Source organism: Nomia melanderi, chromosome 2 (assembly GCF_051020985.1).
Source record: "Nomia melanderi isolate GNS246 chromosome 2, iyNomMela1, whole genome shotgun sequence".
NCBI classification, from domain to species: Eukaryota; Metazoa; Arthropoda; class Insecta; order Hymenoptera; family Halictidae; genus Nomia; species Nomia melanderi.
Genome location: NC_135000.1, coordinates 11,702,733 through 11,728,931, shown reverse-complemented (window position 1 = coordinate 11,728,931; position 26,199 = coordinate 11,702,733). Strand labels below are relative to the sequence as shown.

At 33.0% G+C, this 26,199-nt stretch overlaps 1 protein-coding gene and 1 long non-coding RNA gene across 3 annotated transcripts in view; one reads left to right on the top strand and one right to left on the bottom strand.

The window, feature by feature from the left end:
• Positions 1 to 26,199, top strand: part of LOC116430728 (endoplasmic reticulum aminopeptidase 1) — a 91,716-nt gene that overhangs the window by 42,329 nt on the left and 23,188 nt on the right. Inside the window, exons 3-8 of the mRNA XM_076364964.1 lie at positions 7,765 to 7,914; positions 8,098 to 8,183; positions 8,852 to 8,948; positions 9,161 to 9,243; positions 9,332 to 9,534; positions 9,625 to 9,805. Of these exons, the coding sequence (XP_076221079.1) occupies positions 7,765 to 7,914; positions 8,098 to 8,183; positions 8,852 to 8,948; positions 9,161 to 9,243; positions 9,332 to 9,534; positions 9,625 to 9,805 (800 nt within the window). The remainder of the gene's footprint in view (positions 1 to 7,764; positions 7,915 to 8,097; positions 8,184 to 8,851; positions 8,949 to 9,160; positions 9,244 to 9,331; positions 9,535 to 9,624; positions 9,806 to 26,199) is intronic.
• On the bottom strand, positions 18,565 to 22,319 carry LOC116430729 (uncharacterized). 2 transcript variants are annotated; one of them, XR_012998081.1, is made up of 4 exons: positions 21,936 to 22,319; positions 20,256 to 20,342; positions 19,297 to 19,417; positions 18,565 to 19,189 (listed from the first exon to the last, which is right to left on the bottom strand). It is a non-coding gene; the product is annotated as an uncharacterized LOC116430729 (long non-coding RNA). The 2 variants fall into 2 exon arrangements; XR_012998082.1 differs by lacking the exon at positions 21,936 to 22,319 and having other exon boundaries at positions 20,200 to 21,066.

The following is a 26,199-nucleotide window of genomic DNA, read 5'->3' as shown; positions in this document are numbered from 1 at the left end:
CGCTTTGTCCTGTTATGTTCGAAAAATTCAATTTCGATTCTCTTACTTTATTCCCTTTCTGCCCTTATCTCTCATCTTATATTCCTGTTTCCTTATCTTCTTCTGTTGTCATTGGTCCATTTCAATCTATTCAATTCTTTATTACATTTTCTCCAACTTTCCACTGTTAGAATTTCATGTATTCAACCCTAGCAACTGGCAACGTATCGTCTACTATATAATTCATTTTTTTTAATTTTTAGTAACATGGATGCAATATAACAGGAAATAAACGATTATCCGTCTTGCCTTGTTTTGCCTTTTTTATTTGTATCATTAGACTAGTAAACCGAAAACGAATTTCTTAAAAATGAAACGTGAGAAATACTCCAATATTATAAAAATTGTCGGTTATGCATTGTGCTTTAGTAAATGCAACCTTGGCGCAACAAATTTCGAAAACGAATTTTCAAGAAGATTTAAATAATGTTACCACCATCGGTGTCGTACTATTTAAGTAAAATTACCCACTGAATGTATAAAACCAGCTCAGTTAAACGCGATTAACAGAAAAGTGGCGTACAGTGGTGAACAATCGAATAAACATTTCGATTTTTCTATTATCACTTTATAACATTGTATTTCACGATTCATCACACTTAACACTAGAACCACTGAGCACTTATTGGGGTTGATATGTAAATCTTATACAGATTGTAACAATACATTTTTTTTTATTTCTTCACACACTGGTTACAGTATTTAACCCGTTAAGTGTAGAATTTAGTTTAAAAAACCTTTTATTGTGCACGCAATAAGATTAAATAATAAAGTATATACTCGTCAGATGCAGGCCAAATGCACTTATAATATATTCTAACGATGAACTAAAGCGAAACGGAGAAGAATTACATGTTTATCTAAAAAAATAAATAATCCATCGTTGAAAAAGTTAACACCATTTAGAGTTTTAAGGTGACGTGTATACTCGTCAAACATAACTAACTGGTTAAATGAAATTATTTATTTGTAGAATTATTTCGGATATTGCATACTTTTAAAATATCAATAATTGCAAAATAGGAGAACTGAAACCTGTCATTTTTACGGATACGGTGGTTCTAGTGTTAAATACGTTTCGTGTGTCGTTTACTGTTTGTATTATGCTGTTCTTTCTCGTGTCTGTTGTTCGATCATGTTCTTAATTGTTTTCTTTTTGCGGAATTTTACCTTTTTATACTCTTGTATTCAAATCTGTCGAGATTTTGTTAAACGTATTTTTATTTGAATAGTAATTATAGTTTTGTCTATTCGATGATACAAAGTTTTTGAGTGCGTTTGGTAAGGTCTTTTTGCTAGTGTAGTAAAAGTTTGTTACTAAATATCTGTGCTATTGTTGCATGTGGCGGATGCCAACGTGTAACGTAATTTCTCGGTAGGAAGTTGCCCTTTTGGTGAACCTAGCGTACATGTTACGTTGTTCGCAACTTCAAGTTTTTGACATACATGATGTATGATCATCATAGAATAATTTAGTTGTTCACAAGAATTTTGTTTCCTATTCAGTTTTTTTTGGAACCAAATATAGCTTTTAAATGCAGTTGTGCCACATTGATTCTAACGGGAAATTATTATATAACATTTTATATTTTCTCTTCTTAACCCTTGTCCGGTAATATGGACCGAAGGACCTGTATTATTTCTTCGTAACTTCACCGCGGTTTAAAAGTTGTATCGTAAAAATCTGAAAAAGATATTTGTTATAGTCTCTACTTTAACACTAACCGTACCGACACTGTTCCTACTAGTTAAATAACTGGCTACAAGATTTAAATAAACAAATTAAATGATACATTTTTTTTAGTGGAAGCAGAAACAAAAGGAAGGGTGAAAATTGAAAAATCAATTAATCGGACAATGTAGGAATTGATATAAAATTAAATGAACAAAAGAAAACGCAGAATTTTAAATCCGGTCATTTGACCAGTTCCCGGTACGGTTAGTGTTAATGTACAAATGACACTTTAGCCAAATCTTTATATTTTTTTGCAATAAAAATTAAAAATCAAAACGAAGTCATGAAAAAATGGGATTATTCTTAAAGATGCATAACTTTGTAATAAGCACACATTAAAAAAAGATATTGTAGGGTTTTACTCATAAGACTATGCTCTCTCAAAAAAATATGAAAAGATTTGTCAGCTCTTAAAAAATGGGAGTTGGGTGTTGGGAGTTTTTTGAGTAAGATATATCAGTGGAAAATAAAGTAAAGCATTATTTTGATAAATAAAATTGTAAATGATGTATGAAAGTAAATTACAAACTAATTTGCCAAAATTATGCCATCATTATACCAATACTTGTAAGATTAAATGATATGAGTGTAATTAAATTATGTCATTGAATACTTCTTTATTGATTTGTGCTTGACTGTATGACGTATACTTGAACTAATAACATTGGACAAAAGCAATAGGTCTTACAAATTTTTATCTATTAAATCCATATTTGAAATCAAAATTTGTGTATCAGATTTTTGTCGAACAATTGAGCTCCTTAAAAGATTACTACATGTTTTAAAATAAATAACATTTTGTTTAAATTGATTTTGACATATAATAGATAATATCGTACATAAAAGTGAAACAAATTATTTATATGTTACATGTAATAATATATATATATGTAATATATCAATTTATTAATTTTTTATTCCGATAATACTTCACTGATGTTTAACGATGCAATAACGTAGAAAAAATGTTACTGTACTCTCCCTATTTTGTTTATTAGCTTAAACTTCCAACAAAGAAATCTTGTTCAAGGAAATGGATTTTCAAAAACAGATTGCATCTAAATGCTTCGAAGAAGGAAAATAGCTTTTTTATTATTTCTGCAAAATGTTCTTCATTTTTATTCTCAAAAAGTTCCTACGTATATTTTTAAATACACCCTAGGCTGTTTTTCTAAAGTTTTTATGCAATAAAAGGTCATAGGTTAATAAATATATTAATTTCAAACAATAAATAGTGGTACATACATTGAAAATCGTTTACTGTTGTCGGTTACTCCTTTGTTTTGATAAAATAGAATAAAATTATATAAAATATGTTTATAATAATTGTAGAAACATTTTAACTTTATGGAAGCAATAATTGTTTAGAAACAAATTAGAGTTCATGTTCCATTGGGTTCATTTTACCATTTCCTCTTGATCATTGCTTTAACCGGATTTGATGTGTACCTATTTATTCACATTTTCTTTCTTTGTAATGTAATAACACAGAATTTTAATTTCCAATTCGAGTCATCAAATTTCTGTTATATTTAAGTTTGTTGACCAAATTGGAATTTTTACTGTATTGAAGTAATTATACAAGACTTCCATATCATTATTATTTTAGATTATTATTTTGATATGTTAAAAATATTTAATCTCATTTTTAAATTTCTCTTTATATTCATTTAACTTTTACTTTATTTTAAATTTGGATCTTGATTCTTTTTATAATAAAATGCAAATGACCCAGTTTTGTTGTTGAAGTGCATCCACATAGTATAATTAAACCGAATACAAAATGCTAGCCAATGTTTTAATTAAATTGTAATAAAATTATAAATTTATATTGAGGTATTGAAGTATCTCCAACAAATTCTGATCTTTTGATCTAATTTTTCACATTCATATAGGGTAGTTCACGTTTGTAAAAGCCGTTTTTTCAAAAATTTCTTCGAATTTTAAAATTTTGCACAAACAATTGTATTTAAATATTTATTAATATCCAAGTCAATTTTTATCAGTTTTCCTTGTATTTAAATTTAATTCGGTTATTAAGGTAATACATCCTTCATTGTAATCATTTAAAGTCTTCGTTAGTTTTTGTTATTTTATTTGAAATGTGTTTTTCGTTTTCACTGTTGTTTCACGTATACGAAAGAATTTTTGTTCAAAATATTTAAATTCATTCTTGGTTTTACTTATAGCCTTTATACAACAGTTAAAGAATGAGAAACGTAAACAAAAGAAGAGATAGAAGAAAAGTTATTAATGTTACAGCAATATTATGGCTTAATCTTGAAAGATGTATGTGCTTACTATATTTAATGTAACCAATTATATAACAATTAAGTTAATTGCCCGTAGTTGACGTATTATATGAAACTTGTGATAAATCAGAAAATCAGAAAGCTCTATCAACCACCACATAAGATTTAAGATACAGTCACTTGTAGCAGTACTCTAATTGTACTGCTGTTGATACGATACGTATTAACTATATAGTAGTTAAAAAATTTTGTGGAGTTCTGATTAAAAAAAAACAAGTCAATTAGCAAATTTCACAGAATATACATCATGCTCGCGACTTTTATATCGATTGTCCATTCTGGATAATAATCGAAAAACAAAATACACAGAGATTATGCTTGCAAAAGAGTATATGCGCAAAGCAAAAAGAATGTATATGTATTATGTTAAAAAATTCGGTTATCAGATTGAGATTAAATCTTTAACGAAAGACTAAACGTTTTCGGATCCTATGAAATCATTAAGCGTTTACAATGAATTGCTGAAAATTGATAATTAACTCTAACCATACCAGCACTTTCTGCCGTAACCAATCAAATAACTGGCTGTAAAATAAAGATAAATAAATTAGATGATAAATGTTTTTATGAAAACGGAAACAAACGGAAAAACAAGAATTGAAAGACTGAGTAATCGGACAATATAGGAATTGATATTAAAATTACACATACGAAAAATAACCTAGAATTTTAACTCATTCGACCGGTACTCGATACGGTTAGTGTTAATAAACCGAAAATCTTTCTAGACAAATATGAATAATAAACAATGACAGACACGTAATTATATTCGATTGTAATGACGTATGTATTCACAGATTTTTTCAAAGTTTTAACTAAGCGTATATAAACAATTTTTATTATTTATTGTTTGTGAAAGGGGGTGTAGCCCTTCTCATGTTAGATCATCCAATCTGTTTAGAATACGGGTGCGAGGGTTTGGAGAGCAACAAGACCCCTTATTGCTTGCTTGCGAAAAGCGTTCTTCAGAATGTCGTACCTACTTTCAGCTCGTATAGGATGTTAAAGTACCGGCACTTCATTTCGTTCGATGACTTTGTAAACGTGTGGTCTTTACTCTTTACGGTGAACGGAAACGACTCTTTACTTTCGTAATGAACACCTCAACACTTCTTATATTAACAGTTGCTGATTTCATTTTACATATTCCGGTTCTATACAACGATATAATATTTAAACGTTTCCGCAAATTTTCCATCATTAGTTTATAGCGAAAACATCTAAGTATAGTCGATTATTACTTATCACCAGAAGATCTTAAGTAGCAATTATTAAATTGTCAACAAAATATCTAATGATCATCAATAGTTCGTACACAAAAAATTAAACTAAAATAAGGAAAAATTTGCACAGCACCCAAAGAATATTTCTAAAATGAAATGAAAATATCAAAAGCAAATTCGAACAAAAAGAAACTAAATAAAAATACTGAAATTCCTGTTAATATCCTCTATACGCACAAACAACGAACAACATACGATTATTCTCGCATTGTCGCTTTATCATTCTATCATTCCGTTATCCGATAATCGTGTTCCTTGTCCGGTTCGTATAATCAAGGTTACCCAGTAACGAGTAAATAACCCGAGATGGAGAAAGTAGGTAGAGAGGGAGGCAGAGAGTTTTCTTACCAACCCCGAAATCGAAACGGGGCGGCAAGTGGAGCGTGCGAGTCATTCTGAAGGGTGGTTCACGGATGGCGCCACTGTAAAGGTAGCCACTTCCGCTGCAAGGCGAGGCGAAACGAAGTACGGTGTGGCGAGGGCTGCAAATCCACCCCCGTAAAGCGGTTCGCCACCAAGGGGTTTGGAAAGTCGCCATTTCTGCCTAACTCCGCAATCACTATATCCACGCTTTAATGCCAATGAAATGTCAAGGCACGTCGCGGCTTATAGATTTGCCGGCGTTGTCGCGCTGTTCGGTGTCTTCGTAAGCTCGTGCATCGTCACGTTGTCGCGGGTCCTCGCGGTCTCGTTGCTCGCGCTCGTACTCGGGCTCCTGTTTGCGCTCGTGCTCGTGCTAGTAACCGTGCTCGTGTTTGTGCTCGTGCCGTGCTCGTGCTCGCGCCCGTGCCCGTGCCCGTGCTCGTGCCCGTGTCCATACCCATACTCGTGTTCGTTTCCCTGTCCGTGCCCGTGCCTGTGCTCTTGTTCTTATTCGTGTTCGTGTTCTTGCTCGTGATCGGTGCTCCTGGAAACCTACGTGGCCATACATAACTCGACTAATCTCGATCCCGCCGATCAACTTTTGAACAACACTCGATAAACGAGCCAACGAAAAACGGGGTCAAGGAAAAGGAGGCTGACATCTACTGTTTTCCCTGAATCTGTCGCTTCCTTGACGATTCTTTGACCTTGGCATACTAGCCGACACTTTGCCAACGAAAGTAACCACCAGGCGAACCAGGTAGCCACGAGTACGACCGCCCAAATTCTGGCTGAACAGAGAGAGCCCTTAATCAAAGTCTTATATGCTACGAACGACGGTCAGGTAAAAGAAATCGTTCGTCGGAGACCACCGCCGAATCGTTTCGCGATGAGCGAGCAGGATGTGGATGACGTTGCCTTTCTGACAGGTGAGGTGTCACCGAAGATCAAGTTCGTTCTTCAAACTTTTGCATCCCTCTGCTCGCTTTTGTCCTATATAATCTTCTTTTAGCGCTTTTTCTTCGTCCTTCCCGTTTCGCTTTCGTCCTGCTGCCCCTTTCTGCGTTGTTTTCTTTATTCTGTCAGTCCCTTTCCCCTTTATTTCTTTCTACCATCCGATTTTCATGTCTTTCCCTCTTTTTTTACCCACGTGATTCTTTCCTTTCCCATTGAAATCATTCGACTAGATGGCCCACTTACGTCTCTCTGGGCTGCGAATAGACTATACGAGAAGCACGTGCGTGCGATCAATAAGAGAGGAGCTTCTGATCTTTCAAATTCAAGCATGCTAGCCCGCCTATTCTCGTATATGCGTGTGCGTGATATTATTGTTGATGTATTGACCTACTAGAATCGTAGTATCGATGAAACGAAAAAGTATAAACAATGTATACGATTATCAATTGCGTCCTATTATAGGACAGCATAATAACAAAATACGATGCACCGTTACTCATCGTATCATCGGTTTTTATCAATTATTTAATGCCAAATATAAAACGACTCTCCACCTTTAACATCTGAGACACCTCGTCGCCAAATTTAATTTGTACTTACTCGAAAATTTCTTTCGTTTCGATCCGAGCAACTCGAATGGAACGGTCCTATGTGATTCTTTACAATTTATTGTAATTAATGATTGTCTTTTACTGTATATTCGGTTATACAAAATGCACAAGAATGGTGAATGTTTTCGAGCAACTGCATTAACGTTACAGTGGCCTGACACCGGCCAGTCAAAAATCTGTGTCAAGTGTGTGTAGCGGAGGTCATGAAACTCAACGCGTTTCTTGTGTCGGTGGACACAAGATTCTTATGTTTCGCAACACGGTTTTTCTCTTCACGCTGTATTTATTTTTTCTAAGGAAGGTTTTTGGTAGTCGTCAGATATTTTGACTATGCTATATTTACATACTATGTTAATCAATTTTACTAAGAGGAGAGTGCGTATTTTAATATCTGTTTAATTGCGTAAAGAATATGTGTACACCTGATGCACATTGATCGTTCTTCAGGAGACCCTTTGTTCCAGGAGATAGCAACACGGGATTGCACAAACGTAGCATTTATGAACACAATGGAGTTGTGTGTTCTCAGAAAAGGGCTCTTTGCATAGCTACCGTCGTTTTTGCGATACTTTTCGCCATATCATTCATCATTGCCTTCGCGGGACCACAAAATGGTATTACTCACCAGTTTATCGCTAATTGTACACATTACTAGTAACATAATTGTTTACAAAGAATTGTCGATTACACAAAGCAAATAATAGGCTCACTGGAGTCTACTAATCAATCTTTGCGATCGGCCTCTCGTGAAAGTCGCTCTTTCTTTTTAATATTATCCTCGTGTTTAATTTTTCCAGACTGCCCTTGTGCTGGAGAAAAGCCAGCTAACCTGGAAATCGAGGACGATGAAAAAAGCAGTGAGCCTCTTGCAACTAATGGAGAGGTACGGTCATTTATGTTTGTTTTGCTGGCTGTATGATTATAATCCGAAAGTAGAGCAAAACATATATGTATGTATATACGTACTATATATACTTCGTAACACATACTTGAGATACAACATATGGGTAATTGAAATCTCGCCTGAACGTATACAATTTCAGCTGGTATAATGTGGATAATCGGAAATAACTTATCCAATCGACATGCTTTTCGCTAATAGTTGATACTAATTTAATGAGAAAACATTGAAATTCCCACATTTCCTTGTGCAGCTATTTAATACTTCGAAACCACGAGGAATTCATTGTAACATTTTATTTATACAAGCACGAATAAAATTTTCATAGAAACAAATGCTGATATACACAAGTATATAGAATGAATACAACACAATTCAAATAAGCACATGTTACGTGTGCACATGTATGACGCTTGTTGTATTCGAGCTTGAGAGTCTTCATCCAAAGCTAAACGTGAATGTAAAACGTCTTGGCGGGAAATCAATCGAAAGACGTGACCATAATCCGCAGCGTAAACCTAACTGCTGACTAGTTATAGTTTATTCTTAGTTGCGTGTAATGCACACTCTCGGAGAAAAGGATATAGAACATTGTAATATCTCACTCAATTTCTGAGGCAAGAATAATTCAAGCTAATCAATTATTATAGGTGTTCCCCTGGAATAACGTGAGGTTACCTAAGTTTGCCCATCCTACTAGGTACAACATTACCATCCATCCAAACCTTACCACATTAGAAGTAAAAGGTACGTTTGTCTATACACTATCTATTATGGTGAAATAAAATCTCGCTTTGTACGAATATCCTTTTATATAAAAAATTTGGTGTATATTTCTCTTGCATCAAGTAAGAAATTAACTCTCTGAGAAGAAAAGCAATTTCTTTCTATTTTTAAGTTCAAAAACGCTAATAAGTAGAGGCAGGATAAAACTAATACATATTCGTTTTCATTTTTAGGACAGGTCACAATCGAATTCTATGTCGATAAAGAGACCAACTACATTGTCTTCCATAGTAAAAATTTGACAATAAATGAAAAGGTAAATTATTCTTGTGGTAATACTTTACATACAACTTAACATGCAAGTGTAATTGCATATACTATAATTTTCGATCTTCTATTTACAGATGGTTCAAGACCGTAAAGGCCATAGATTAAAAATCGCAAAACTTTTGGAGTATCCGAAACACCAGCAGTTATATCTAGAACTGGAAAGTAAATTTCGGAAAAGGGGGAACTATACGGTGCACTTAAGGTTCATTTCAAAACTCACGAGTGAACTCGAAGGATTCTATCTTAGCAGCTACATCACCCCAGAAGGAGAAAAGAGGTCATTCTGAAGTTATAATAATTCTCTATTTGCAAAATAACGGAAAATTTATTCTCGAATATGACTGTAACTGAAGTTTTCCCACCGCAGGTATTTGGCCACTACTCACTTTGAACCGACATACGCGCGTTCAGCGTTTCCGTGCTTTGATGAACCGCAATTCAAGGCCAAATTTAAAGTCTCGATATTCAGAGACAGATTTCATATTGCGTTGTGCAATATGCCCGTGATGAACACAGAAGATGCAGGATTTTATATGGGAACGGGACTTGTGAGTATATAACTTATACAGACTATCTTGAAAATACGTACCTACGGCGTATTCAATTACGAATAATATATACAGCGCGTCTACAAATTTCTACCGTTACAAGTAACTGCCAAAACATAGAGGATATAAAAAAATGGAACACCATATTTTTTGCTGCTCAATGACAGTATAGAGAAATACAAATTCAAATTCCTTTTTTTGCGTAATCTAAAATTAATCTAAAATCGTAATAGAAAAGTTGATAAAAATTATTTTATTCACACAATGTATTTAAAGGCACTGCGTACTAAATGAAACCAACAATTCTTTGAAAGACATGACTTTAAAATTGAGATTGTTTACCAGGTTCAGTGCCACGTGTACCGCATATAGTACATGGTAATTTTTGTAAGAAAATATTTTTAAGAGACATGTGCTCATGAATGATACACGTTACAAAGCAGCAGAAACGTAAAAAGATAATATCAAAATATATCAAAGTCGATAAAAACTTAAATAGAAGTTAATATTTTATGTAAAAAATTAATACATTTTATGAGCAGAATATAACTGAAATTTACGTTAGCATGGAACGTATTAATTCATAGTTATTCTCAACGACAGAAATCTGTAAACACCCTATACTTCAAATACTGATTGTAGAAGTTAAAAAACGAAAATTAGAAGTGATGTACCTGTGAATTCGACTTTGATTTTACATTACTTAAAAAATTTCTCAAAATTACGACAATGCACCAATGATGAAGTGCGTGAATTGAATAAGTGCAGAAAATCTTGTACTGTGCGAGATTTGGTTCATAACCACGCTATTGACAGATTTTAAATATTAATTATATGAAAATTGAACTGAAAGCGCAATATTTATTACTTATGATTGTCAATTTATTTAACTTCGTTAAATCATTGATTGAAGTATCTAATACAAGTAGTCCAGCACTGTGCACACCATATATTGTATATATACACAGCATACTGGCAAAAAATAACCATACATTATCAGCTTATTTTAGATATGTTGACAAAAATTTAACAATCGCATTATAATTAAAATGCATACATAATTATTTATATTTACTTTGTTACACAACAAATATGTAATTTCATTATAGAAAATTTCCTGATTAAAGGAAATATAAAATATTTCTTATAAAATTTCTCCTCAGAATAGTACCATCACTGTTCCTCAAAGTAAGACACAGTTGCTGAATATTTTAATACATACAATTATTTAATTTTATAATTTTAGATAGTTGTAATTGCCTATCAAAATTACAAACAAAACTGATTTATGTACCCTGTACAGTATTTCTGCATTTTTATGAAGTTTTATATACAATGAATTATTTACACAGTATTAAATAATATAAAGATTTTTAATATTTTGGCTACTATTGGCGCTTAAAGGAGCTGTTAATATTTGTTTCTCACGTACTATTGACCCTTAATAGGCACCTAACTTATTTGTAATACGGTCTGCTGAAACAAAAGTTACTGGTAAACGTTTAATATGTGCATTGACAATTCAGTACAAGTCACGAATAAATAAAGAAATAATATTCCTTTAATGTAGAGCAATTCAACATTTTCATTATTTCGTGGTTTTGTATTAGTCGCATTTGAACAACTACCGTGTATCACACGCAGCACGTGTAAAACTCTGTGAAAGAATTAAAGAAGAAGTTAACAAAAATAATTATTGTAAGAAGTTGAAACTTAAACTTGATAAAATTTGTATTACCAAGGTATAAGATACTACCTTTCTGTTGCCGTATCATCATTACGTCAGTTACGATACCGTGTGTCTACATCAAAATGACATTGATATTATCGTCCAATAACCTCCGGCTTTTTACACGTACGATGTCTACAAAAATCTATTTCCGATTACTCTCAGATTTAACAATGTCAATATTTAATGCATGAGTCTAGATATAGATATAAAAGTATCGAAGTGCCCTGTAAAATTTAAATACAAATGATAGTCCACATTTTATTCCACACATAGGAAATCTCTTTAAGCTGTTCAGTACAACTGACAACATGATGCATTATAAATTAGAACATTATAAGACATTTATTTTTTCCCCTAATTATACAAAATATTATAGTACACGTTGCAGTTCTTTATCTTCACTAAATCTCAGAAAGATACAGTATCTTTCTCGAAGATAGTTTGATAATCGTTCAGCAATTTATTTATAAAAAATGATGTCTAAATTGCAGATGTCTATCTACATGCTTTGCTTACATAGAGTTCACTGTTTTGAGTTCCACATATTGTTATACTTAGGAAAGTGTTCTAAATCCTGTCAAATCATGAGTGTATAAATCAATTTATGTAAATACGTAAACCATTGTATTTACTTTCTCAACAGTTTCATATTAACAAGTCATGCGTTTTCATGCAATTAATATTGAAATTCTTTAAAACCGTGAATGATTGAGCAAAGCTTTTCATAATTCCGCGGGAAGTTTCAAAGAATAAGTACTATAGGCATAGAAAGTAAATAGGTGTGTATTAGACGGCACTAACGGTATCGATTTCGTGTATCTACGACATTGACAAGTCGAGAAAGTCAGTAATGGCTATATGGCGGAGAAACATAGCCTGCACATTTTCATTGAATATTTTCCTGAGTTATAATTAATTTCTTTGCAAATTTAAAAGATATTGATCTCTTTTTGTGAGTAGTTTCTCATCAATGTCTATATAATGTCATACTGTTTGGACAACTTATTGGAGATAAAAATCTTTGCCTCAAAATGTGAAAATAATATATAAACAGTAGATACCCAAATCAATTCTTTCTTAAACTATGATAGTTGGTTATAACTATTCAAAACCACAGATATTTATAGCTGTGTACATCGACATATTTAAGACACTTTGACCCCTTTTCCAAAATTAAATTCAAATTTCCATATATTTTAGTTTCTACGTAACATTTCATTTTGTTATCCGTTTTTACAAAAACTTGTTTCTCAAAGATTGTGAATAGCAGCTGTTCTATTTGCGGATTTATATTTCGGCCAAGGAACTCTGGAAGAATTACGCACATGGAATAATTTCCAAGACGGAAATTAAAAGAATTATAAAACTTCAAAGAAAAATTTTCTTGCGAAAATTCATTCTAAAGGGATGAAATTAACCTCTACAAATTCTGTCATTTTTTTATTCTATTGTGTAAATTGTAAATTGTAAGCAATAGAAAAAGAGTTTTGAGATAACAGTTACTTCTTTTAATCAGATCTATCAAATAGTAAAAAATGTACTAATTGTTTATAACATTTCAAGATTGCTATAAACAGAAATTTTAATAATCTTTTCTAAAATTAATTTTTCTACCTGAAGTCTTAATCGATTGTTTGAGTAATTATAGAACATCCTAATTCTAATTTTTTAAATTGCAAACATAACAAATATATGTATATAATTAGACAATTATAATTAATATGCATTAAAGCATTTTATTGACATTGAAGTGGATATATTGATCAGAAACTAAATAAATTTAAAAATTCAATAAATTTTGATTTTTACAAAATTTGATGCATACTCCTCATTGTTCTATATGTGAGAATCATGTTTTCATTATAAAACGATTTAATTATCTTTTTTTAAATTATCTTCTTTTTGTGTATTGCACATTATTTCTTTAATAAACTGGGGATCATCAAATGTTATATTCGCAATGAAAAACATAATTAATGTGTTTTGTAATTATTTAACTTATTGTTTAAGATTTTAAGTAGAAAAATGACTTTTAAAAGATAATTAATATTTTCATTTATAACATTTTTCAAATGTTAACTCTTTCTCTATCTCCTACAATGTATGAGTTACAAAATAAAATCGAAAAATGGCCAAATTTTTAGAGGTTAATTTCATCCCCATACAATAAATTTTAAGAAAAAAATTGTATAGTACATAAGTACATATACGTACCCTTCATATCTTTAAAGTTTCATTATTTTTTTAAATTTTCGGACTGCAGGTCATTCCTTAGTAAATATTACAGATCAAGAAAAAATTTTAATTCTCTGAGTAATGATTGAAAAGTAAGCACTTTCACAAAGATACCAATTCATACATATATGAATTTCTATGTTCTTAGAATTCAGAGTACAAATAGGTACAGATGCAGCTGTTTCATGGTTAAATTTGAAGATACATCGATGTACAAATTATTGTTGCTAACACGTATCCTATTTTACCTTGTTACAACTAAGAAATAATTTTTGTAGATTTTTATGTGTTATACATGAATGCAATAATTGTTTCTATCTATCACGCCATACCTTTTAAAAAATTCAATTTATAGGGTCAAATTTTCAAATTCAAATTTCCGTTAAAAATTATTAAATTGAAAACTATTTGTTGTTAATTAATAAACCTATAATGTTATAAAGTTACATACCATTTTATTTTGGGGAGTTTAAAATAATTTAGGAGAGACTATAAAATAATTTTTAAAGCAACAAATTTTATTCATTTTTATTTCAAAATTGAGTTTTTTTAAAAATTATCTGTAAGAGTGAAGAACAGTTTTAGATTTCTACTGAGTGAGTGTATCAAACTGTAAAAATAGCTTCTTGAATTTTAAGTTACAAAAAAATTTTTTGGTTGGAGTCATTAAATAAACAAAATCTTTTTCAAATTAATATTTTATTTTCATTTTGTCGGCACAAAATATTTTCGTCTGTTTCTAATCAATGTCGTTATTATAATTTTAAACATAGGTTTACAATTAAGTTACATGTTTCTTAATTGTCACATTATTTAGTCCTATTTTATTGTTATTTATTATTTTTAAATCTTTATTCTTACTTTATAAAAAATATTTTTATTTCTTTATCCTATTATTTTATACTAAATCTATATACTTTTAGTCACAGATACTTCATATTTTCACGGAAAGCTACAAAATACGTACGGTGATTGTTTCGAGTCGTATAATTTAAATTTCGTTAAACACTACAGTGAATTCGTAGTATTAATCTATTGCCACACAGTTTTTCTTTAATATCATCATCGAAAACACATTTAAATTTCAAACAATTTCTTTAAAATGTTCTTTTGATGCTACAAAAAATGAAATAAAAACGCACTACATACTTTTAAGAAGTATTGAACGCGATGTTTGCTAGTTATTTTATTTTCGACAACTATAGCTGTCATTTGCGTCACTGAGTTAAGAACTATTCTTTATAGTAAAAATCAAATTAAAAAAATAATTTTTTTACTCTTTTGTTTGTGTCCAAGTGAAGCGTAAAACAGGATTAATTAAATATGCATGATTAGCCTGTATCCACACCATTATTTTTTTGCTTTTTCTACTTTAGATGAACTCGAGTAGGAGTACAATTATTAACTGTTTAGATACGGGAGGGTTGTACAAAAGCGGGTACCATTGTTTTTTGTAAGGTACAACTTGCAAAATATACCCAAAACGTTTCGTCACATTGTGGTCGTCCTCATGACGTTATCAAATGAGTTTCAGAACAGAGACCATAATAATGTTATGTGCAGACAGAGTTATCAAGCTGAAAACTTGTAGCATTTCCACGGTGAAGAAGTGCTTTTATTAGGATTATTTTATAACAATGCCGACAATATTCCTAACAGTTCTATCGCTGTACTTTATACGTTTGCATTTAAAAATTCATCCAGAAAAATACTATTTGTATTTTGTAGTCTTTACAAAGTATTTTGCTGCTTTAGTCACCTTTCTATTATATACTCAAATAGAAATATTTAATGTTTATTAAATCAACTTATTTTGAGTCAAAATCGAGTATTTGCCTAAGGGGTACGTGTGCCGAGTGTACACGTACGGAGTAAACTTTCGACCTCGATTTTCTCGAAAACGAAGACTCGCAGGAAAAAATTTTATTCTTTTTTTTCAGCTCATTTTTATATGTAGAATGACCTCCTAATTCATTGACCATGAGTCGCGGGACACCCTGTATATGTAAATCAATTTAATCAGTAATAGCGTTAACTCCGGGTGGTAAAATCGATTTTCATAAGGTTGAGAAATGTTGTAGAAATGCATATTTTAAATAACATTTTCCAGTGACAAAAATGTTTCTCTGTTTTGGTTTGCTCAGGTAATCACAAAGAATTTTCGTTACTACTACATTTAATTGTATATACAGTAATACTCGCTTAAATTCCACAATCTCCGGTTCCACCAGTGGAATTTAACCGAGTAGAATAAACAGGCCGAAGTTATTTGCTTCCAGGAACTGACTCGAGCACAGCCTAACAAAGGTAAAGAATCGTTATGGTGAGCGGAAGCGGGATAGACACAGTCTATCAAGGATCGGAGACGCGGACCTTCAAAGCGATGCCGCACACGTCAAATACAGACATGCGGTAAAGAAAATTTCAGTTGCCGTAATTTTAACCTTATCTTCTCAAATGTAGTGTCAGTGAATTTTTGAGATTGTTGTAATTAAAATGAATTCAAACACGATGGAAATCGGACTAATTTTACCGACTTAATGTAATTAACGAAATTAAAAGTTCATTTGCCCCAAATCGATAAAACTAGACCGATTTATGTTGTGTTTGGACTTATTTTAATGAGAAGAATCTCAACATTCCATCGTTACTATGTTTGAGAAGGTATGGTTAAAATTATTGCAATTAACATTTTTTTCATTGCATGTTTATACATCTCTTTGACCTGTGTCTATCTCTCTTTCTCTCATTGTATTCACGTTCTATCCCTGATTACTGGGATCACATTATACTGAGCTGGAGACAGTGAGTAATATGGAAAAAGGAATTTAGGCCGAGCAGATTTCAATGTGCGTATCTGTAAATCGGCCACAAACATATCATTTCAGTTCGACTTTCTTTGGTTTCATATTCAGTTCGTCTATTATGGAGTTACCACTCCATTAATAGTTTCATGTGTACAGTGAACATTGGATAATTGCAACATCAGGGTTCTCTTCATAATTGCAACATTGTCATCTCCACCATATACTCACCAAGTTTTTTTTAACACACCACAGCGCTCGATAACCGACCACGGTCGAAAGATGTAACATGATCTGAAATTATGATCGTAATTCTGTTATGTTTGGTGTCATTTTAATCAGAAAAGTATAACAAATGTGATAGTGAAATGAGAATTGTTCAAAGTTTCCGGGTGTAAGCCGTGTTCCTTAGCAATTCTTTCCCGACGTTTCGCTAACATTGCAGCTGGCATTATCAGGGTATTCATCGACTCACTGATACTGTTTAGCCAGAATCAGTGCCTCCTATTTAAATATATCTTGCTCGGAGTTACAGATGGATGATCACCCATTCGGTGTTTTTAATTCGTTAAATGATCAATTAAAAAATGGAGGAAGGTGGTTCAAATTGGGCTAAGTTGGTAACCAGAGTCTCTGTTGTAATTGCTGGGGTGTTTCGAGATTTCCAGCGATTCTCTGTACTTCCTCTTGTAGAATCCTGCGCTGTTTGCTATTATTTTAGTTTTGTTAAGTAGGATTTTGTGTCCCTTGGTTATTTACTGTTCGGCCACGGCTGATTGTAAGTACCCCAAGCTGGAGCGTGTCTCATGTTCTTTGTGTCGCATGTTCACGCTCCTATCAGGTTCATTAGTAGGAAGGAAAAATTATTCCTCGGAGGAAAATTAGTAAATAGTATTCCTAAACTTGAAAGCTTTAAACAAGTTACTGGAAATGGGTGATTAAATAATGAAACAGTATATATTTTACTTTATTCTAACGACTTTGAAAAACACGTCTAGCTCTTTCAAGTTTTCGAATGCGAATGACTAGGAACACTCAAAAGTAAGTTGGGGTCCGTCTTTCTTTACAAGATCGTTTAAGGCCTTGCCTGGAGAAAAGTCTCCTGACGTGCGACAAAATCCAGACGCATTTGGTTGCCTTTCTATCGCCTTTGTTTAGACCAAAGATATATGAATGTTGGGCATTTTTGCTTTTGCTAGTTTAGCATTAGTAATAATTCAATACAAATCGTATGATAGTGAAGTTTTATTCATTAAAAGTCAAAAATAAAAAAGTCTGATTTCTAAGTTACAAGTCTCAAGCTCACCGCGAGCCTTTAATGTTGCCGAACGCTTCGACTCTGTCTTCCTTATCCTTCACTCGCGTTGTTCTTTTACGTCCGTTGTACTAAAATCTTCGTTTTTGGAGTAGATTCGATTCTACCTCTGGTAGAATCGCTACCTTCCGGTCCCGTTGAGTGTTGCAGTTATCCATTGTTTACTGTTTCTTGTTTATAAGGGCCTATACACACGAGTGACGCTGTGCAATTTTGGAAGGACAAAGACGTAAAGTTCTCTTATCCTTTCTTGTGAGACAGAAGAACCTTATTTTCCTGTTACTCCAAAACAATCGCCGCGGCAAAGCAGCGGGATCGCGTCGCTCGCGTGCATTAATAGAGAACATCAAATGTAAAGATTACAGGAATGAGTTTTCTCGAGAATATTATTCGAGGTTGTTGTACTAAGCATTCAATGAAATCTTTATCATAAATTCTACAGAAACAACAATAATAATACAGTGTCGCATGAAAATCTCTAATTAATTAACAAGTTAACTGTGGAATTTTGGTAAAGCAAAACGAAGAAGAATTACATGTATATCTGAAAAAGTAACTAATTCATCGTTGAAGAGGTTAGTATTATTTCAAGTTTTAATATGACGTGTATACCCGTTAGATACAGTTAACTGGTTAATATATTTGATTCGGTTACTTGCTAAATTCATATTGCCCTTCTATCGTGAACACCCCCTGTAACAATGCTTGCAGAAACATTTCGCCTGTCTTTTTTCTGTGTTAACGCCTGAAATCTTCATATAATTTTAACTATTCTGCTCAGCTTATCGACGAGTTAGCGACCTTCTCACAATAAATATTCAACTCGTTTTCATACTTGTCGTGCGTTCACACACATATACAGGGTATCCACGCAACTGGGACAAGCTATACCTTCCCAATGGTTAGAGACAGAAAAAATGGTGTGGTATTAATGGAAATAATTATATTTTATTTAAAGAAAGCATAGGAATAGTTAATCGAATAAGATACAAGTAAATAGAAACGATATAGCTCGCAGTGTACAGGTCTCTTCTCTTCCACAGCCAACGCAACTCTCTCCAAAATCTCTCGCCATCCGCACTTAAAAATCATTCTCTCCCTCACAAGCATTCTTTTCACTCGCACTTCCAACAAATTCTCAACCACACCCTACTCTAACCACCACGCACTCATCATTCTCGCTTACGCATCGCTCGGGAAAACTCGCCAATCTTTGGGCCTGGTCTCCATCAATCCCTTTCTCTTTTATGGCCCTCTTCCTGTCTTTCAGAATACTCGCTGTCCCACTGCCTACGATACTACAATGGTACAAGATAGAATTAAATGACAATCAATGAACTATAATTTAAAAATCATATTATTATGAATTTTCATAGAGTAATTTATGCAGAAGATGCAACTGCACCTTTTTTATGGGAAAGTCTACAGTTTTGAGTGCTCCAGTCGATGCGGTTTTTAAAAGTCTATAATGTATGAAAATCTATAAGAAATTGTTTTTTTTCCAGTTTCGGAATGTATCCTTGTACCTGTAAAATAGTAAACATTCATAATTAATCATTTTTTAAAATATTGTAAAATTAGTCGATCTTGCTGCTACAATAGAAAAGTCCCTTCTTAAATAACACGTACGAAATTTGAACTTCCAAGGTGACAAGGGGTTTTTCACTTTTTTGAAAATTGTCTGTAAGCCTACTATTTCTGAATGCTATTAATTGTACCGAATTGTTTTCCGTGGAAAAAAATATCCACCGAAAAAAGAATTTTACTGATTAAAAAATGTGCACACAATACAACATATAATAAAGCCTTTAATATTTTAAGTGACGTATGTGAATAACAAATCGTATACAAACTAACAAGGACAAATTGAACCCATACACGTCGACCTTTATGCAGTTTACATGACAGATAATTCCCGGAAAAATATTTAACATGTATTTTTTGAACCTTCACAACTAATGATTGAAAACACAAGCCTTGATATATATCCGGAGTTCAAAAGAGGGAAAAGAGAAGTTCTCTTTAAACAGTTTGTTTTGAAACAGGATTTCATTCATGTAAGACATCAAATGCAAAAGCCATTTACATAAATAATATATTAAAAATTTGAAGTACTTTTAGTTATTTTTTTTTTGGTTAAAAATATATGTTGAAGTTTCCTATTTTTTCATACAGAAAATTCGTTTTGTTGAAAAAATAGTAGAGCAAATATGCGTTTCTATTAAAAGGAACGTTCATTAGGATATTTCAAGGACATTGTTACACTTATTAAAAAAGTGAAGCCGTAGGGAAATAAAGCTTCCTATACCAATTCACTTTTTCTCTGGAGCTTCAAATGTAACCTGGCCCAGTTGCGTCACTCACTCTGTATTCCTTATAGCGCACTGCAGCGATGATTAGTAACGCGTCAGACCTTATCTGCAGTATCTTTTCTGGCTGTAAACAGGACTGCTGAGAATATAAAAAAAGTTTATGATATTTTGTGGGAAACGTGTCAGAATACATTTTCTGGCACGAAATGGAAAAATATATCAAATAATCACTCCTATTTTTGTTTATACTCCACATATACGAGTTCACATAAAAATCGATTAATATTTACAAAATAAACAACCACTACTATACGTTTTGATATCTTTTCTAATTATGTAATTGATTTCTCGTTCTAATTTTTTAACGGATTGAATTTGCTGTTATAAACCTCATAACTTACGGGAACGTCCTTACTTATATGCTCTGGCTTTTAACATAGGTATTCTAAGAAATTCACCATGAATGATCATAACTTACAGAAATACATATTTAATATATTTATAACATTACGTGTTAAATACTATCTTCGATGTCTGATCACATTATAGATCTTTCTATAATTAAATATAATCCATTCTTTATCTGAGACTCTACTTAAAAGTACTTCGAATATACGTACACGGTATATCTAGTAACTGAAATAAGCTATAACTGTTACTAATAAAATTGCAATCGAAAAAAGTCGTAAAGGAAAAGTTTGACTTGACCGGCTCTACCATATTATGGTACAGGTTTTATCATAATTGCGTTGATACAATTGCGAAGTTTTACAATCGCAGTTTTTTTAAACGAAACTCTATATGTTTTTTATATATAGCTTTCTGCGTAGTTTTGCGTAAAAAAAGTATAGGAGTTTATCATTAAAAACTCTACTTACTGAAATATTTTATTTTGAAGTTTAAGTGGTACATCTGACCTTCAATTTACGCGAAAAATTATAACAGTATTTATGCAGTAGTTTTTATGCGTGATCTGAATTTAGTAACAACAAATAAAATGTACTTTTCTTTTTTGAAGTGTCATTACTTTTCGCGTATATCGAGGATCAGTGCACTTCTTTCCATATCTATATAGTACATATAATACAATTCTAAATCTTCAACAGTTCCGTTTTCTGGATTTTGTATTCCTTTAAATATCATCTGTATCATTACTCCATACGGAAAATTCTACACCCAGAGAATCATTCAAGAGGGATACAATTTTGTCGATTTTGCTTATATTTGAACGAAAGAGAAGCACATTTTTCCCGAACAGTATTATGAACAGACGAATGAATTTTTAGACAGAGTTTGAAAAGATTTTGAAAATAATTGTTCGAAAGTGTTAGATATCGGTTCCGACTAAAGCAATTATGATGAATCAAAATAAAGTCACAACTGTTATTAGGATATTATATCAGTTCTGTATTGGTTTTGAAGAACTAGAACCGAAACCGACATAACTCAGAACCGATATACCTAATACTCTAGAACCTAATACAGTGAACATTTGATAACTGCAACTATTACGGAGACTCGAATATGACAATTATGAAGAGGTAGAATCGATTCGAGTCCAAGAAACGAAGATTTCAGCATTGCGGGATAAAAAGGGACAATCCAAGTGAAGGAAAAAGAAAGGTTGAGAGTCGGAGCGTTCAGCAACATTAAAGGGTCGCGACGAGCTTAAGACCTACAACTTAAAAATGAAACTTTTTTATTTTTGATTTTTAATGAATGAAACTTTTACCATGCTTGTTATGTTTTTCTGATTACAATGGCACCAAACGCGATAGAATCACCATAATAAGCGATTGAAGTTTCGGATATAGAAAAGGTTTGACAAAAGTTTGACAATAGTCATAACATGTTACACCATTCAAACGCGGTCGGTTGTCAAGTGCTATGGTGTGTTAACACGTTGACCGTGTCACGGTGTGAGTCTCCGGAATTTAAAATAAAAAATGTATCTCTTGCTGATGTTATTTAAGCATCAGGTATTAAAGTATTATTTTCAAGTTAGAATTCTGAGACAAGAAACCGTTTAGTGTTCAGAGAGTTTAAGTATTATGTTGTCACTTTAACTGAATTCGGAGCACAATTGGACAGAGTGACGACAATGGACTGGCTGGAATCACTGACTAACTTTGATTGCAATCGATCGGCTCATATACAGTTTTCATCGTGGTGGGTGTCCAAGTATGCAAGGCGCGAGGCATGCGAGGATGACACCTGAGTTTATCGATTTTAAGATATTGGAGGTATGACATTCCTCCCGCTTTAGAATAAAGTTGGTTTTCCAAATCTTACGCGTTTGGCAGGTGTTATGTTATTTATGTTACTAAATATATACTAATATATATTAATAAAAGTTATATCAATAACTAGGTAATTCTATTGACGTAGCGGCTGATTGAAGTTGTTAGGTGGTCTGATTCGCGGATACCATGGGGTAGCGTATGTTGATTGAGATGTTCTGTAATCCTTTGAGGCAGTTAAGTAGTCCTAATTTGTAGGCAGTGAAGATGGTTACCAGTACCAGTATTGCACATCCCAAAATTTACAGAGTATTGAGTCCTACATGTTTTAATTCACTGTTCATTAGAGAACTTGCTGATTTTTTGGTCCATTTTCTTAAGGTCAATTCGGTATGACGAAAAATCGTTAGTAATAAAAGAAAATCGTGGTATCAAACCATACAAAGTGATTAAATCTTATCGAGTATAGTGTTTTTGAATAAAGTTTCGTACGCATATTCTTTTCGATCGCTGCTGATTTTCATTAATGTTGTTTCCGTGATTAATAAACAATTTTTGATACTAACTAATAAGTGTGGTTCGTCGATTTTTATAATAGTTTTATTGTCGCGTATAACGGTTATTTCTGTTGATTTTTTCTGGTAAAGTAATGTATCTATTAGTATTGACAAATGGTATATAAATTATACCTAAAATTCTGAGTACAAGTATTCCGCATTTTCTTTGGTTCATTTTTCGAAGGTGTGTATAAGTTCTGTGAAACAGTCAGACTGCATATTTAAATAATGAGTGGGTCGTGTATGTTGACATAGTTTATAATGATCGCATGTTCTGTATTTCGTTTGTAAGTATTCGGAATCCAAGAGTATATATTCTGATTTCGCTTCCAATACAATATCGATTACCGTGTGTTTTAAGAATCTTATCTCTGTCGTGAAACAATATACCGTACGTGGGTGGTTGTGTCTCGAAAAGTTTCGCTGGTGCAAGCCGTTCGGTATCAAGTTTGTTTATTTTATGGTCATTATGCAGTAATATTCTGTCGTCTATTTTCAATATGGTTTGAGATCGAATGATTCTTCTATCCTGGTCGCGTTTATTTCGCGTCATGTTTTTATCAATTATATTACGAGCTTTATTAATATATCCTTCGTGACGTTTCTTTCATGTTTTAAAGAGGTCGCATTGAGATATAGAAGGAGTAATGGAAATTGCGAAAGGCATGTTAATTTTACGTCCAAATGTTAATTCAAAGGGAGTGAATCCTATTGCTTCATCCACAGAAGTGTTAGACATACTAGTTTTAAATGTTCGTCCTATTCATTTTTCCTGTCAGAAGTACAAGTCCTAATGAGGTCTTTGATAGTCGCGTGTGTCTTTTCCAGACCACAGTTAGATTGTGGATGAAAAGACGTAGTTTACTTTTACTTTTATGTGTTTTATTTTAAAGATCTTTTCAACTTGTTCCATAAGTTGACAAACGAAGTTAGTGCCTTGGTCGATTAGTATATGTATTTGTGAAGAGAATATATAGCGGTCCATCAGGTTAGGAATTATTGTGAATGTTTGTTGGTCTGAGAGAGGTATAAGATTGAGAAATTTTGTTAAAATATCTTGAATGGATAGGATAAATTGATTGTTATTCTTGGTTTTATGTAAGGGTCCATGTATATTATATGTATATCCATAACAATTTTGTCATTAGGTTCAAGAGACGTATCAGTAATAACTGCTTCTTCTTTCTGCCTGGTTCTGGTAGCTTTTATATTTGGCAAATTTCGTATGACGCTATGAATTCTTTTACATCTTCTGCCAATTCTGTTTCTCTTTGATCTAGGCTAGCGTTCTATTGTCACCAAAGTGGAATGTTGAGTTACCGGAACGTGATTCTTTCAAAATTTCAATTTTGTCTTCCTCTGAGTATTCTCGTGGAAGAGTAATTGCGGTGATCAGTTCTCCGTTGAGGAATCTCGATATGAGGAAGCATAGCATTATTTCTATGCGTAAAATTTCAAACCATGTTACAGAATTATCGTTAACGCCGATCCGTACGTTAGAATTTTTCCGTTTATCGATTTCGTTCATTACTATTCGCCGTAGAGCTTGTAACAAATTGGATTTATTGAATGGATTTAATTGTTCTCGTGTGATTTGAAACCATTGGAAGGTGTTCGGTTAGCGAGTGATAGGTGACGGAGTTGGATCTTTCTTCCATTCTTCATATTGGGAAGTTAATTCGAGGTTTGAAGGAGAACTGGTAGCGGCATCTTTAATTTAGGGTAAATATCCTAGGGTATCATTTAATGCGTTCACTGATTCGGGTGCGTAATATATAGTACCTACTTCTGTTCTTCGATTAATTTATCTATGTCGGAAGTGGTTATGGGGAATGTTCGGAAAGTGTGTCGGCTGTTAAATTGTCTTTGCCTTTTGTGTATTCGATTTCATAATCATGTTCTTCTAGTTTCAGTCTCTATCGAATTAATCGAAAAGGATTTTAATATTTTGGAGCCATTTCAAAACTTGGTGGTCTCTCTTAACGGTAAATACTCGTCCTAATAGGTATTATCGTAATCTTTTGATAACCCAAACTATTGCCAAAAGTCCTTTTTTGAGTAATTGTTTGAGTAATGTTGTTGAGTAATCTCGTTCAGTGTTATTGAAAATGCGGGATATGTAGCAGCATGAATGATTGTCTTGGGAAAGATTTTGTTCCTATGGCGCCGTTCGAAATATCGGTTGTAAGGGTAAAGTGTTTCAAGTAGTCAAGGTACTAGAGTACAGATTGTGAGTATTTGTTATGAGTCAGTCCAATGGAAGGGAATATTTTTGTTTCTTAGTTCTGTCAGAGATTTAGCCAATTTTGTAAAGTTTTTAGTGAACTTACGATAGTAACCTGCAAACCTTAAAAATGATTTCACATCAGTTGGGTTTTTCGGAGTTTCGAACATTTTTACAGCTTCTAATTTTTTTAGATTCGGTTTTACTCCATCCTTTGATATAACATGGTTTAGATATTCCAATTCGGGTCACAAATATTCCCATTTATCCGGCTGGAGTTTGAGACTTGTTTCACGTAGCCTTTGACATATAATTGCCAAATTTGTATTGTGCTACTGTACGAAACAGTGTTTGGTAATTAATTCTCTAATCTTCTTGCCCTGATGTGCTGGAGTAGTGTTAAGCAACGTGTTCAGAATCGGAATGGATTAGGTGAATTAGGCTACCCGAATTTTTTCGGTCTAGCCCGAATCTGAAATATCAGGTATACAATTGATTACTCACGTGAGACAAGCCGGCCAGTGACTCAAAAGTGAAGAGGGGCAAGGGGACTAGACTGCACTCTCCACCTCCGCTCGCGGCCCGGCCAGTAAGAAAGACGTGCCGAAACTACTTTTAAGTCACATGCCAGCTTGGCTCAAATGAGTAACGCGCTGTACTCGGGGAAGTTCTCCTTCTGTTTTTAGTTCGAGTCTTATTCTGTTTGTTTTACGCGTGGAGTCAGTTTGCCAGTTTGTCAGTGCGTAAAATTTTGGAAGCATCTGTCGACTGTGTGACCAATCTTGTTGCACTTTATATATTTTAGATTCATACGCTGGTTCAACGGCATATTTAATAGTGAGGGTTTCTTATCCTGTTGCTGGCTGTAGATGATTGTGCGTCATTGCGTCATTGCTCGGGCGTCGGTCGTTTTTGGTTCCTTGTTACGTTGTTGACCCATAATTCCACGTCGACTGCCATATTTTTTGCTTCCGA